This window comes from the organism of the source record quoted next, unplaced genomic scaffold (genome assembly GCF_019419815.1).
Source record: "Pyrus x bretschneideri cultivar Hongxiangsu unplaced genomic scaffold, Pyrus_bretschneideri_v1 Contig15, whole genome shotgun sequence".
In the NCBI taxonomy this organism is placed as follows: domain Eukaryota; kingdom Viridiplantae; phylum Streptophyta; class Magnoliopsida; order Rosales; family Rosaceae; genus Pyrus; species Pyrus x bretschneideri.
The window spans coordinates 1,340,326-1,354,892 of record NW_025999446.1 but is presented as its reverse complement, the minus strand read 5'-3'; the positions used below and the strand labels follow the sequence as shown (position 1 = coordinate 1,354,892).

The following is a 14,567-nucleotide window of genomic DNA, read 5'->3' as shown; positions in this document are numbered from 1 at the left end:
TTACCGTTGGATTCTTTTTTCTTTTTTTTTTTTTTAATTCTATTTTTTTTTTCTATAAATACCTAAATCATTCCTCACAAAAATTTCACCATTTCAATTCTCATATTTTCCTTCCTCTTTCAAAAATCCATCCTTCAATTTTTTTAATAATTTTGAAATGGCCTTGTCTGCAATGAAAGGTAGGGCTTGTACCCAAAAAGAAGATGAAGCTTTTTGCAAGGCTTATAGATGGGTATCGGAAGATAGTGTCAGGGGGAACTGTCAAACAAATGACGGTGTTTGGACTCGTGTGTCCAAAAAATACTTAAGAGTTCTATGAAAGCACCACTCCAGTGAATATCAAAACTACAAGAGTTGTTCTTCAAGATGGAAGAAACATCTTCAGCCAAATTTGAACAAATGGCATCAAGCATTGTTAGCAGCCGCAAGTAGACATGAAAGCGGCACTAATTACTTACGACGAAGTAAGTCTTTTCACAATTTATTTTAAATATTTAATTATATTACATTTAATTTCATAAATTAATTTCCTTTAATTTTTTTCGAGGTACGCTAAGCAGAGGAATTGTATATGGACAGCAACTCGAAACCCTTTCAGTTTCACAGTTGTTGGGGAATTTGTAAAGGGTGGGTGTTATTTGAAGATCCACCACAGAGAGCTCATACGCCGGTGTTCAGAACTGCATCCTCAGCTGCAGATATGGATGAAGATGGATCTCCAACCATTCAACAAACAAGGGTAAAAAATCCGTCTTCGGTTAAAGGTTTCATACCTAGGGTTATGGGACAAAACAAGGCGTGAAGGTTGAAGGAAAAGGGTAAGGCAAATGATGATTACACTGCTCAACATGAAGTGGCGGCCTCATTGCGATTATTGGCGGAGCAAAATGCCCTTGAGGTGGAAGAAAAAAGTGTAGGCATGAAGAACAGGCCAAACAAATACAAGAAGAGATTGATGATAAGAATATGGAAAAGAACACTTCGAATTACACTCCTATAAGTAAGGCCTATTTTGATAGAAAAAAAGAAAAAGAAATTATGAGCCGACGACAGTTGTTTACCTTTGACTATACTCCTACGATGGCGGATGATAAAGATGATGTTGATTATGGATATTAAATTTAAGTTGTTGTAGTTTTTAAGCTTAAGTTAATGTTGTTTTCAAATTTAATTTGTAGTTTTTAAATTTAATTTGTCGTTTTTAAATTTTAGTTGTAGTTTTTAAATATAAATTGTAGTTTTTAAATTTAAGTTGTTGTTGTTTTTAAATTTAAGTTGTTGTAGTTTTTAAATTTAAATAATAAATTATGTTTAACCCTATGGCCCTTGGTTGGAGACGATTTTTTGTGACAGGGCTAAAACGAGCCCTCTGGCCCTTTGGCCCTCGGTTGGAGACGGAGGCAAATATGGCACTGTACTGTTTATTAAAATATTAATATCTTGGAGGGCCAAAGGGCTAAAACGAGCCCTCTGGCCATCCCTCGATTGGAGATGGCCTAATCGAGGGCTAGGACAAAGGTCTGTGGGCCCCATTGGGCCGAAACTGTCACATCCCGGCCCGGGCCCCCACCAAAACCCGGGCCCAATCCACCACCGTAGCACGATATTGTCCGCTTTGGGCCCCGACCACGCCCTCACGGTTTTGTTTTTGGGAACTCACACGAGAACTTCCCGATGGGTCACCCATCCTGGGAGTGCTCTCGCGCGCTACTCGCTTAACTTCGGAGTTCCCATGGAACCCGAAGCCAGTGAGCTCCCAAAAGGCCTCGTGCTAGGTAGGGATGGGAATATACATTTAAGGATCGCTCCCCTGGGCGATGTGGGATGTCACAGAAACCTCTAAATCAAGACGAACTACAATGGAAGATCAAAACAAGAGAGATGAAGGAGAAAGAGAAGTAATTTGGAAAGTTATTTTAATATAAAGATAAGATATTCGAAGGCTTACTCATTTAACGACAAATGATATTCAAAATATGTCCGAAAATTTTATTTTAATATGGTAGTTTAATTTAATTAACTATATTAATTTAGTTAAAATAATAAATTATTGAGGGGGTTATGTTTGACCTATGGCCGTTTGGCCCCGTCGATTGGAAATGAGTTTTTTGTCAAAGGGCTATGTTTAGCCTATGACCCCTTGAACCCCTAGGTTGGAGAGGGTATAAAATATGGCCTGACATTGTTTATTAAAATATAATTTTTTGCAGGGCTATAGGGCTAAACATGGCTCTTTGGCCTTCTCCAGCCAGCCAACCCTCGGTTGAAGACGGTTTTCGTATTATTCGGAGCTATTTTTAGCCCTATGACCCTTTGGCCGGATCGGTTGGAGTTAGAGATGACCTTAGTGCCCCACGCAATAATTGCCTAGCCTAGCCCCTAAGTTATGTGATGTCATGTGACGTTAGTGACACACCCCGACCGAAATCAAGGCGTGATGGCCGTCACGTGAAGGTAACGCAGCCATGTGCACAGTGCGGAAGCAATATTAATATAAGAAATGCAAATAAATAAAAACCCAACTAACTAGAGCACTAGATAAGATAAGGTGCAAGACAAAATAAGTGTGAATTCACAACCAGAGTATAAGTAGCCTAAGTGCAGTCCAGCATGACAAATACTAATTATACAACACCTAAAGATGACCATACAATGGTGATAATCTGTCAAAGCTACCATGGATTCCTAGCAAGCCACCAAAAAGCACTCCTAACTAGAACCTGGAGGGGCGCAAAACAGAAAGTGTGAGTGGGCAAAAACAAAGTTTTTCAAAACCATTTCAATTATCAAAGATAGTAACCCCTCGCCGTAAAACTTGTATAATTTCCCAGAAAATAGAATACATATCTATACCACAACCATGCTCATAATAGCAAAATCCACATATATGCCATATCAAATATCTCAGCATAAAAAAATATGTAAGCTAGGCGATATAAATCAATGCAAATAATATGTCAGCCGGAGTCACCTAACGTGACCTGTACAGCTCAAATCCACATCTCAACAAATATACCTGCACACGAGTTGGAACCACCTAAAGTGGTCTGTATGATAGGACTGGATGTAAATAAATACGCTCAAGTGCTATGATCACGTGAAGACTGTGCGAATGATTGTGGGTCACCTACGAGTCGGAACCATCTATAGTGGTCTGTACGACAGGACTATGCACCTAACTTGGATCCAAGGTGAGCGTATGGTGCATGAGGTGAACATCACGTGAAAGACTGTGCCCCTAATCACAGGTGGGAGCACTAACACTGAGGTGCAGGTTTATGAGCTCTCAACACATCATCAATTCACATAAACAATCTACAACTCACCTGAGCATCCACCGCGTCAAATCACAATATGCACATATCATACAAATTCATAGTCGAAGCATAGATCAATAGGCATAGCATTTCAAACATAATTTCATTTAAACACATTTTATGGGAACATAGCAAGTATAGTATATACTGAAAACCAAAAGCTCATTCACTGGTATGTGGAAGGGTTGCAGCCCCCAAGCCTCGATTGACTGCGCTTGTCCTGAGGATAGGTCTCACCTATATGCGAAACAACCATATAAACGTTTACTTAAAGCACATAAATGAAACTAACTAATAACTTCTCATACATTGCTCAAATGGGGTGTTTGAATATACCAACGTAATCTACTCAACACCACGAACATCCCCATATTTTTAGAAAAATTTTCCGACCACCCACACACCGGCCAAGGCACAGACACATGAGCCGGCCACGCGCAGGCACGTGCTTGGCAAACGTACGGAAACCCTAACAGCGTTAGGGAATATTCCGTCCAAAAATGGAATATACCGTTAAATATACCTGCTGTCATTAGTAACGCCGTTAGTATATTCCGTCAAAGTTGACGGAATATTCTTTGTCTTCTCCGGTGATCATCGCCGGAGCCGCTGCCGTCTGTATCGTCGAAAACTGGAAAAACTTCTAATCGTCATATCTTCTTCATTTTTCAACCAAACTTCACGAAATTTAAACCAAAATGAAGCTTAGGATGAGAGGAACAAAACCTTACCACTTTTAGGTCCTAAAACTCATGGGATCTCGCCGGAAAAATCACGATAATCCGGCCACCTCTGCAACTTATCAAACCTGAGCTTCCTAACGTCCAAAACCTTCCAAAATTCCTCCCTAAGCTTCGTGAAGAAGTTCTAAGGCTCTCTAACACTTCCAAACTCGAGGAAAAGTCCACGATCACAACTGCATGAACAGTAACCCAAAGCTGGGTTCTCTGGTTTTCGGGTTTTACGAGCTCTCACGTCAAACTAAGGGTATGGATGAGCTCCTGAGCTCACAAAGAACATAAAAGCAACCTCCTTAACGTCGATCCGTGTAAAATGAAGCTAGTTTGAAGAATGACCGTACAAATTGTACAAACAACGGATGAAATCTGAGAAAATGAGAGAGAGAGAGGGTCAACGGAGAGGTTTGGGTGTGCGTGTGGTCCTAGTGGGTCACCAACCAAAAACAAAAGAAAATAAAACCTAAGTCCTAAGTAGTTCCAAAAGTATAGGAAAGTTAGGAATTGGACCACAACCAAAAACATATCACACACAACACATCTCAACGTCCAAGGGTAATTAAGTCATTTCCTTACTCTCGAGGATAAAATAATATACACCTTTGGGACGGGCTGTGACAGTTAGTCAGTATTAAAAAATTATAAAAATTAATTAAATTATAAAAAATAATAATTAAAATACAAAAAATTATAAAAAATTAATTTAAAATAAAAAAAAATTATGATTTTTTTATAAATACTTAACCATATTACATTTCAATATTTTCAAATACTTTCAACCGATCTTTTTTCATTATCCAAATTTAAAAATAAAATTATTTATTATTATTATTAAAGACAATTACTATTTACTTAGGAGATTAAATTGCCTATTGTCTAGGAGGCCTAGCAACACTAGAACTGCTTTAACTCTCTCTATCTCATGTCACTCCTACAGTCTTACCTCCCAAACAACCAAATGTATTTTTATAGAAATAATTAGGTGTTTTTTAACACGAAAATATTTATATTTATATCAATATTTTAAAAATAGTGATTGTTAGAAATTAGTGAAAATTTTGCAATAAATATTTAATAATAGGGAATATTTATCATGAAATATGAATATTTTAAAAATAATGAAATTTCTCAATTAATGTTTCAAGAAATAGTGACTTCTTTCAATAATTTGTTAAAAAAAAAAGATAATGATTGCTTCTTGATTAATGTCTTATTTGCAATTTGAACAACATGGGTCCAAATCTATTATGTTCATACACTAATTTTTAAATTTTATACAAAATAAAAAACAAATAAAAAAGTTGGTTGTTTATGGAAGAAAGAGCTACAAGAGAGAGAAAACACGAAGCAAGGAGAAGGAGTGACGTGAACGAGAAAAAAAAGAACGGAGAGGGAGAGGGAAAGAGAAAGGAGAGAGAGATATGCGGCAAGAAAGCTGCCATGCGTTATTATTTCCAACCGGCTTTCTTCCTAGCCTTGTGGTTGAATTCTCCTGCATGAACGCCAATGATTATGGTTATCACAAATGGTTGCTATTTATTTCTAGAGTAAAGCGTACATTAAATTTTCCAAATAAATAAGGTGTTAAATAAAAAATAAATAGGTTAATTAATATTTAAATATTAATTTAGTTATCAATTTTTATGTGATTTAGTTTACAAAATTTTGTCTATAAATTTATTTTTTCTAGTATTACACTTCTTTCTAGCTGGCATGTAGGTCTGTGTGCGCTAGTTGATAGGACCACGAGCGGTTAATGTTTACAGGTTTTTTTTTGTTGTTTTTTAATATTCAATTACTTTTGTGGCTTTGTTGTTAATAAATGTTGAGTAAGTTTATAATTTGTATCTTTTCCATTAAATAAAGGTTCAGTGATTTTTGTGAAGAAAAAGTTTCTTTTATGGACATTTTTTTAGATGTTTGCTCTCTTAAGGTCCCTTTTTTAGTACATGTGCTGACCAAACGTATATTAAGCTATAAGACTATGCTAATTTATATTTAAAAACTTATAATAGATGACAACTTAATAAATCAAAACAAGAAAATGAGTCTCTTAATGATTCATAGATTTTAAGTTGGTTTTTATTAAGTTGTCAAATATTTGTTAGTTAATACTACAGTTTAATGATATTTCTCTTTACTTATAAATGAAAGGTCGTAGATTCAATTATTGTTAAAGATGTATTTAAACCATATTATTACTAGTCTATTGTGAAACTTAACAGATTTTTGCACTATATTAATATAAATAATATCAGCGTAAATTTGAGCTAAGAATATATGAGTGGGACCACATATTTGAGCCGCTACCTTGATCGTAGAAAATTACAAGGAGATAATTGGGATGGTCAGAGTCAGATCACTTTAGGTCAGGTACATTGAATATCTATTCTCATTTTTTCTGGCACTTTTTCGATCACAAGTAATGGATTGCATCATTACAATTAAAGGCAACTTTCATCTCCATCAACTGGAATAAAATGATGATTGAAAACCAATTCTAAAACCTTTTTTGAAAAACAATTAGATTATTATACCTAATATGACTTTTTAGTCAAAATAGTAAACGATAAAATTATTATACTAGATTAGATTTTTTTAGCCAAAATGATTATTGATCTGAGATTGTCATAACTTCTCACTTTGATTACAGAAATTCAAAATCACTCGATAGAACTGGTCTCTGAGACTAGTCACCGTCAATCATTTTGGTCATTCAGTGACAAATCTCCGTTAAATTGAAGAAACTATCAGTCCAAGGGGAGAGGTTGATTTGACAACAATACCCTCAATTTAAGGGAGATTTCTCGTAGAAAGACCAAAATGATTGACGGTCGACAATCTCACATACCCTTCTATAGATTTTAAATCTTAAGAACCAAAGTGAGAAAGTTATGTCAATTTCAATATCATTTTGAATTAAAAAAAAACTACTAAATTATTTAAACTACGAAAAAAAAATTCGAATTTGAGTGTAGAGTACGTATGCATTATCCTTTAGTATTGATTGAGAATGCTAGCTAAATTACCTTTGCACACATTTCTTTGCAAAAATTTACATCATCCTGCAATGTAATCTTAGAATCGGAACCGTCTATCTTGTGAAACATCTTTGCAAAAATTGATCAATCATCGTGTAATCATCGAGTTGTTAACTAAACAAAGTTACAAACTTATTGTTTTGGATAAATCTTATATAACTACTTAGTCAATTAATGAGTAGATAACATAGAAGATTAGAAGGGAAAGGTGCCAAGAGAAAGAAGATAAGATAACCTACTGCTAAATTGCAAGCTAATGGATTGCTCTTACCACTCTGTAAACAACATATGCAGGCACATGTGGGTAAGGCGAATTGGTCATAGTAAAGTTCGAATCTTCTTTCCCGCAAGTAATGGTTTAGAATATCGCATCGTCAAAATAATGCCTAGAGTATCGAATTGCCAAAGCATCATAGTCCATACAACTTAATGCAATATTAATTTCAAACGCGTATCCGCTCTGATAACCGAAACTGAACAACCTGTTAATGTACGTACAACGAAAATTTGTCCCAAAAATAAACTAATCTTGGTTTCTTGATGGGGATCTCTGTATGTTAAAACAACAAAGCTCCCACGGGGGGTGGGGCGTGCGTAAATGTTTACTTAAGAATGATGGTTTTTACAATAGTAGATTAGTAGGTATACATCAAGGCATACTTGGGGTGGTGTAATAAAAAAATAGCACCCAAGAACATATCAACTTTGAGCTGACCTTTTTATTCATGTCTTCGTGTAAACAGCACATCTTGCCGAATCTGATCTTGCATAGTAACAACTGCTTCTGTTGTAGATTACGTGCGTGAAGAAAGTAAGAATATACTCCATTAAATACGAAACTTATATTTCCTGCTTCTGATCACCCTCCGGTATCATGGTGTCTTGCAAGTCAATTCTACCTGCATTACCAGGAAGCAGAAAAAGCAAGTTCAAATTACGCCAGCTGCTGTTTTCTAGGAACAACTAAAATAATTATAATTTTGGGATGATCCTGAAGTATTGAAGAACAGGATTTGCACGAACAAGGCAATCTGTCATGGTGCCCTAAACATAATGACATTATAACTTTAAGTCTATACACCGAGACTTTGAGATAAAAGATGTAACTGCAAGAAGACTGTACCTAACAAGGAAATCAGAGAAGGGGACTTTGAAGATCCATCTGATCGCATGTCTGTACCTACACAATGCATGTTCCGATTATAAGTCTAGGCATAATATTTGAAAGAGGCATAAAAAATAATGTGAAATCCACATTAAAAATGATCCATTTTCTCATGCCAGAAGCAGACCTGAACTTTCAAGCGATTTAAGGACATCGGATTTCTTAAAAGTGTATCCAATGAAGTTGGTATCTTTTGATGTTAACATCTGCAACGCCAAACAAGCAAATCATATAAGCTTTCGTACTGATGCAACACAGATTAGCAAAGAGTACTAAACCAATTCCCTTCACAGAATGCTTTTACACGTGCTGGCAAAGGGACCGGGGGACGCCAATTGGACATGTGACAAAAATGCTTTATTTAAAGGAAAACAAAATTGAAAGAGCATAAAAGAGATTTTAGCAACTTGGTTTCCAAAACAAAGCTTTACTCACAACTAGAAAATATAGGAGAAAATATGAAGTTTACCTTCCGCCAAGGTCCCACTGTTGGCATTGTTGATGGCTGTCCCTCTACCTATAATAGAGAAAAAAAGAGGGAAACAAGTTAACCATAGGGTGGCAACTACTATCAATATTTCGCTTTGATTGAACAAAAATATGCTTAAAATGGAAGCCTGGACACAAAAAGATAGTGCCAGGCCTATTAAGGAAATACAAATCTGCAAAGAAAGGCATTATCTTCATCCTAAAAAAATTTAAAATTTTGTCCCACTAAAGGATAACAGATTCCAATACATTGATTTTCAGTGAACTCACTTCAGGAAACTTTTCGAAATTCTGAGTGTCCAAGTCTCCAACGACTGTGGGTTTATATGCAGCTTCGCCTTCATACAGCCTGTCCCACTGAGTAGACCTGAACCATGGATGGGCCTGAGAAAACATTTAGCTTATAAGCGAACAAATATCAAACAAGAACATCATACACAACGTCATTAGTTCTTTTAAACCTGGCTACCTTAATTTCTTCTGCTCCATGTGTCCCAAGCCTTGACTCAACATCACATAACAAGTGACAGATCAGATCCTTCGCTTCTTCTGAGATTTTGGGTTCGTCAGGGAATTTCAGGCATGTCCTCCAATTGATTATCTACAGAAAACAGTAATGTTGTCGAACTCTGCAATTATCGAGGATCGTGTCAAATTTCAAAGAAAGGGGAGCATGATATTACCTTGCGGCATGTAATCCTTGGGTCATCAGAGCAGAAGGGAGCATAGCCTACAAGCATCTCATACATGATTGCCCCTAGGGACCACCAATCACACTCTATCCCATATCCTTTCTTGAGCAACACCTCAGGTGCCATATAGTCAAGAGTTCCCACGGTTGAATAAGCCTAAACAATTCGGATATTTTTGGTAACTCAGAATATGTACACATTAATTACCCAATAAGTGAAATTAGAAATTGAAATATTCTAGGTAAAAAAGTGCATCACTGCTTGATATGTCAGCATACTTAATTTAATATTTTGGATGAGTATTTCAAGAAGAATTGAAAAGACAATGGGATAAAATTACCAAGGCACGGCGATTTCGTTTCCATTGTTGTAACTGTTCTTTTGGCATCAACCAAGGAACCTTGTCACAACCAGATTGTTCATCAGTTTCAGATATGGATTCCTGGGAGGTCAAATCATCATTTTCCAGTAACAATGTGGAATACTTGTCATCCAGAGGTTTACACAAGCCAAAATCTGAAAGCTTCAAATGGCCAGTTTTATCCAGTATCAGATTATCTGGTTTTATGTCCCTATAAGAAGAACAAGGTCACGTAAGTTTACATGTTTTTACTCCGAAACAAGTACATTCTTTTTAAATAACATGTGGTTTCGCGTGCTTATGTGTTCCTTTTGTGTCTGTGTATGTTAACGGAAAGAACCGGCTAGAAAACTCAAATGTGTACACATCTAAATCATACTTATATTAACTAAAAGATACTACAGAAAAAAAAAAAGAATCAAAAGGAGAAAAAATTTGTTACTATCGACTAAAACTGAAATGTTACACAACTGTCACACCTATGAATGTAGTTGTGTTGATGGATTGAGTGAATAGCCAGAATACTCTCTGCTATGTAAAAACGAGCAACGTCTTCAGAAAGAGTATCTTCTCTCATCAGTAATGTCATAATATCGCCACCAGGTAAGTACTCCATGATAAGGTATAAAAAATCGGAATCTTGAAACGAATAATGAAGTTGTACAATGAACCGACTATCAACCTCCGCAAGCAAGTTCCTCTCAGAACGCACATGCTCAACCTAAAATGCGAAAAGACAATATATCATGATGCAAATTGATAATGTATGTCATGCAGTATCAGGACACATATCGTGTTAGAGTAACTTGATTGTAGTAGGTATATTGGTACAAATCAAATTCTAGGATACTCAGTTTTCTGATTAAAACCAATACTTCATACAACTGCTTACTATACAATGAGCTAATGGATACAGCAGCAAAGAAAGTCTTCTTATATACCGCAAGGAATAAATTTTAGAAGTAGACCGTTCTTAAAGTTTCAAACATAGCTACCTGTCCGCGACTAAGCATCTCCGATTTCTTCAATTTCTTCATGGCATAAATCTCTCCTGTACCTTTAGCACGACATAACCTTACCTGCATTTGTTAATTACAAAAGAATGGTACCATATTTTAGTGACAGGGTATATCTCATTTCTATATAGGTAGGTCAAAACATCCAATTAAAAATCTCAGAATATATGTAACCACTTTTTTCATCAGAATACGCCCACTATTGTCAAATCTATGTCAAGGGACTTACATACTCATAAAGCAATCTATTTGAACTGGAGAGATTCTCATTGTCGATAAGGGAAAACCGAAATAGTTCCGTGAAATATGATAATTCTACCCTTTTACATACCTCACCAAATGCGCCTTTGCCAATCACAGTTAATTGCTCAAAATCATCAATGCCGATTTTACGTCTTTGCAGCCTCATATATTCTGTTTCCCGGCGTTCCAAAGTCCTCATCATCTCCTCTTGTTCCTCACTCGGTATCTGATCTTCTTGTGCCTTCCTTTGAAGCGCTCGACGTCTAAAACAGATAAATATATAATCTCAGTATCAACACATTTTCAATACCTTCTTTTTTCAGCACTCAATCAATGCGAACAAAACGGAATCTAAAGTTTACAGCTAATCGAGTAATCGTATCAGAATTAGTTCTTCCACTTGCTCGAGTTTTCGAAATGACAAACAGAAAACATAAACAGCAAAAGAAAAACTGAAACTGTGATTAATTTGCAAAGAGTGACTGCAAAAAAGGGAAAAATGAAGCATTTTTGATCGAGGTTAAACGCACAAATGCAGCCTTAGCAGAACTGTGTGCACGAAATCGAAGACAAAGTTCGAGAATTCCAATTAGAACTATTGCTCTGACACTATCACAATCAATACAAATTTTGAAAATTTTGACGAATTAAAAGCTAAAGCAATCACAAAGTACCTCTCTTTGCGTTCCTGCAGACCTTGAAGGTAGTTCTTGTAGTGATTCTCAATGAACTGCTTTGCCGCCACCGCCTTCTGCCGTGTGACCGGCGACGAAACCGACACGTCGGGACCCGACTCGAAGCCGCCGACCCGATCCGGCTTCAAGTTGAGAGCGCCAAGCCTCATCGTCCCATCGCCGCCGTCCATTTCCACCGACGAACGCGATCAAATCAAGCTCGAATCCACAGCAAAACGGATCAAAAGCTCAGCATTTCAGCGGCGGAGAAGAGAAGCTTCCGGTGGCAGTAATTCGATGAGAGATCTGGCCCCCCAAGTGTTTGCGTAAATGACAGAGTAAGAGGATGCTAGGGAGTATGCACTGGCGGAAAGGGATCCTCTCTCCGCATCCCTTCCAATCAGTCATCAATCCGGACCATTGAAATTTAATCCAACGGTTAAAATTATTATAATTTTTAAAGAAATCCTATATTTTTAACAAATTTCAAAGAATCAAATTGATGGATTTGATTAAAGGAATCTGAATATCCTTTTCCTGCACTGGCATATACTTGAGAGTATAATATTATAAATATATTCAGTATTTATATGCTGACTGGATAAATAAATAAATTAATTAAATAATAATCATTTTTGTTTTTACATTTTCTGGATTTTCTTGGGAATGGAGGACAATCGACGGCAGCGTTTTACTTGCATGAACTGGAATCTTGGTGGCCGGATTTTTTATTATCATTTTATTAATTTTATTCAGACTTGTTATTGAGAGAAGAAGGAGAGAGAGAGAGAGAGAGAAGAAAAGGCGGAGATCTGAATATGGTCTAGAATGTACGAGTTTCGATCGAGTGCGTGAGACTTACGGTTTCGGGGGTGGACCTGGAGAGGACATTCATAACCTACTTTGTACCTGGAAATTTGGAATGATGTGTCGGCGTTGGTATCTTGAGTTACTGCATTGACCGGTACTTCAAACAAATTATGTGTAAATGATTTGCGGAGCGTGAATATAATTATAAATAGACAAAAGTTAAAAAGAGGATTTTTGTTAGAAATTGAAGTGGAATGGGATCAATGTATTAAACTGATTATTTTCGTAACTATATCAGATAATAAGTGCAAGTACAAAGAGAAAGGAGCTTGGTATTCACTTTCTACTTTTGATCTTGTGTGCCAGGAAAAATAAAGATTAGCATAAATTGTTTGCTAGGAGCAAATGGTTCTTTACTACAGTGATGAAAAAATGTTGAGTCATTGCATGACGGCATGGGTTCAAACCTCGTCGGTGGGTAATCTAACATGTAATCAAACAAAATCTATCGTTTGATAAAAAAAAAAAAAAATAAATAAAAAATTGTTTGCTAAGATAGGTAGGTAGAAAGATGGGATAATTTTTACATTACAACCGTCCCTTTATATGGGAAAGTCTTACACCCATGGGAAAAAATTGCATGATAAAAATGTCATCCAAGTTTACTATGTCACCTAAATTTTTTAATTATTGTCACCAAAGTCCATTTTCATTTGCTTTTTCATACATTCATGTACATAACATTCAAACTATATTCACAACACAACTAAATCATTTTCTGTCAAGAATACAACTACAAGAGTTTCTATTTATATGATGTTATATTGTAGGTAGAAAGATGGGATAATTTTTACACTACAACCGTCCCTTTATATGGGAAAGTCTTACACCCATGGGAAAAAATTGCATGATAAAAATGTCATCATCCAAGTTTACTATTTCACCTAAATTTTTTTATTATTGTCACCAAAGTCCATTTTGATTTGCTTCTTCTTACATTCATATACGTAACATTCAAACTATATTCACAACACAACTAAATCATTTTCTATCAAGAATACAACGACAAGAGTTTCTGTTTATATGATGTTATATTATTAGCAGAGGACACTACAGTGATGGTAAATCTAAATTTATGTCATAAATATAGAGAACAAAGCGAAAAAGAAGAGGAGGAGAGAGAAGTGCAAAGAACAAGAAGTATGCGAGAGATAGAAAAGAAGTATGAGAGAAATTAGGAAGAAGAAGGGAAGAGAGGAAAAATAGGAAGAATGAAATGAAAGAGAGAAAAAGAATTGTATGATAGATACCTCAATTGTAAATGCAAAAACAATTAAAAAATAAATCATAACATCATTTGCTAGATGGATAAGTTTTGTGCCTCTATAAAATAAACCAAAAACATGTCCCTCTAAACTTGAACCACGTTATTGTTAGTTCATTATGAGGTTAAGTTCACATCTTTTCCTTAGTGCAGATAGTATCATTTGTTATAAAAAAAAAAAATATATATATATATATATATATATATATAGATAGTGTTATAATTTGGCTCTATGTCCTAAATTCCTAATTAAGGTAGCAATGTTTTATTGGAACGGTGCGTTTTACGCCTCAGACGATTTGGGGTTGCTCCTAATTTACGGAAATTTTTAGGGTTTCTGTTCCTTTTCATGCAAGGAATTTGGTTCGCTTTTCCTAGTTGCCTAGGAATTTGGATGTAACCATATGACATGCAGCGCGCCTTGTGGATTCGAATTTTGCTGGACGTGCCTCGAATGGTGGAACTGGCATGGTCTTAATTATTCTGGTAATGGTTTCCTGGAGGGGTGGAGAGTGAGCATAGTAGGAGAACGAAAGAAATGACAAACATATCTTTGAAGGAGATGTCGAGGTGTCTTCTAACAGATTTGTTCGTTATTATGAACTTTGGGTATATAACCGCGTGTACAAGAAAATAGTCGTTGAAGATTTTCATCGCCTTGTGCAAGATGTTCATTTGAAGAAGCTCAGTGTGAAATA

General features: G+C 36.0%; 1 protein-coding gene across 1 annotated transcript; it reads right to left on the bottom strand.

Annotated features, from left to right (window-relative positions):
• Positions 1–7,650: 7,650 nt before the first annotated feature.
• Positions 7,651–12,126, bottom strand: LOC125475498 (serine/threonine-protein kinase tricornered-like). The gene is made up of 12 exons (XM_048580264.1): positions 11,736–12,126; positions 11,150–11,324; positions 10,798–10,881; positions 10,282–10,523; positions 9,782–10,013; positions 9,433–9,597; positions 9,219–9,350; positions 9,020–9,133; positions 8,730–8,777; positions 8,388–8,466; positions 8,219–8,275; positions 7,651–7,994 (listed from the first exon to the last, which is right to left on the bottom strand). Exons 1-12 carry the CDS (start codon positions 11,924–11,926, stop codon positions 7,936–7,938), a joined length of 1,578 nt encoding a protein of 525 aa, XP_048436221.1. The 5' UTR covers positions 11,927–12,126; the 3' UTR covers positions 7,651–7,935.
• Between the last annotated feature and the right edge of the window lie 2,441 nt (positions 12,127–14,567).

Excerpts from the sequence above, each read along its gene's own strand:
- LOC125475498 (XM_048580264.1), bottom strand. The coding sequence starts at position 11,926 with ATGGACGGCGGCGATGGGACGATGAGGCTTGGCGCTCTCAACTTGAAG. Across the intron at positions 10,882-11,149 it reads GCAAAGGCGCATTTGGTGAG|GTAAGGTTATGTCGTGCTAA; the intron begins GTATGTAAAAGG and ends TAACAAATGCAG. Across the intron at positions 10,524-10,797 it reads AGATGCTTAGTCGCGGACAG|GTTGAGCATGTGCGTTCTGA; the intron begins GTAGCTATGTTT and ends TTCGCATTTTAG.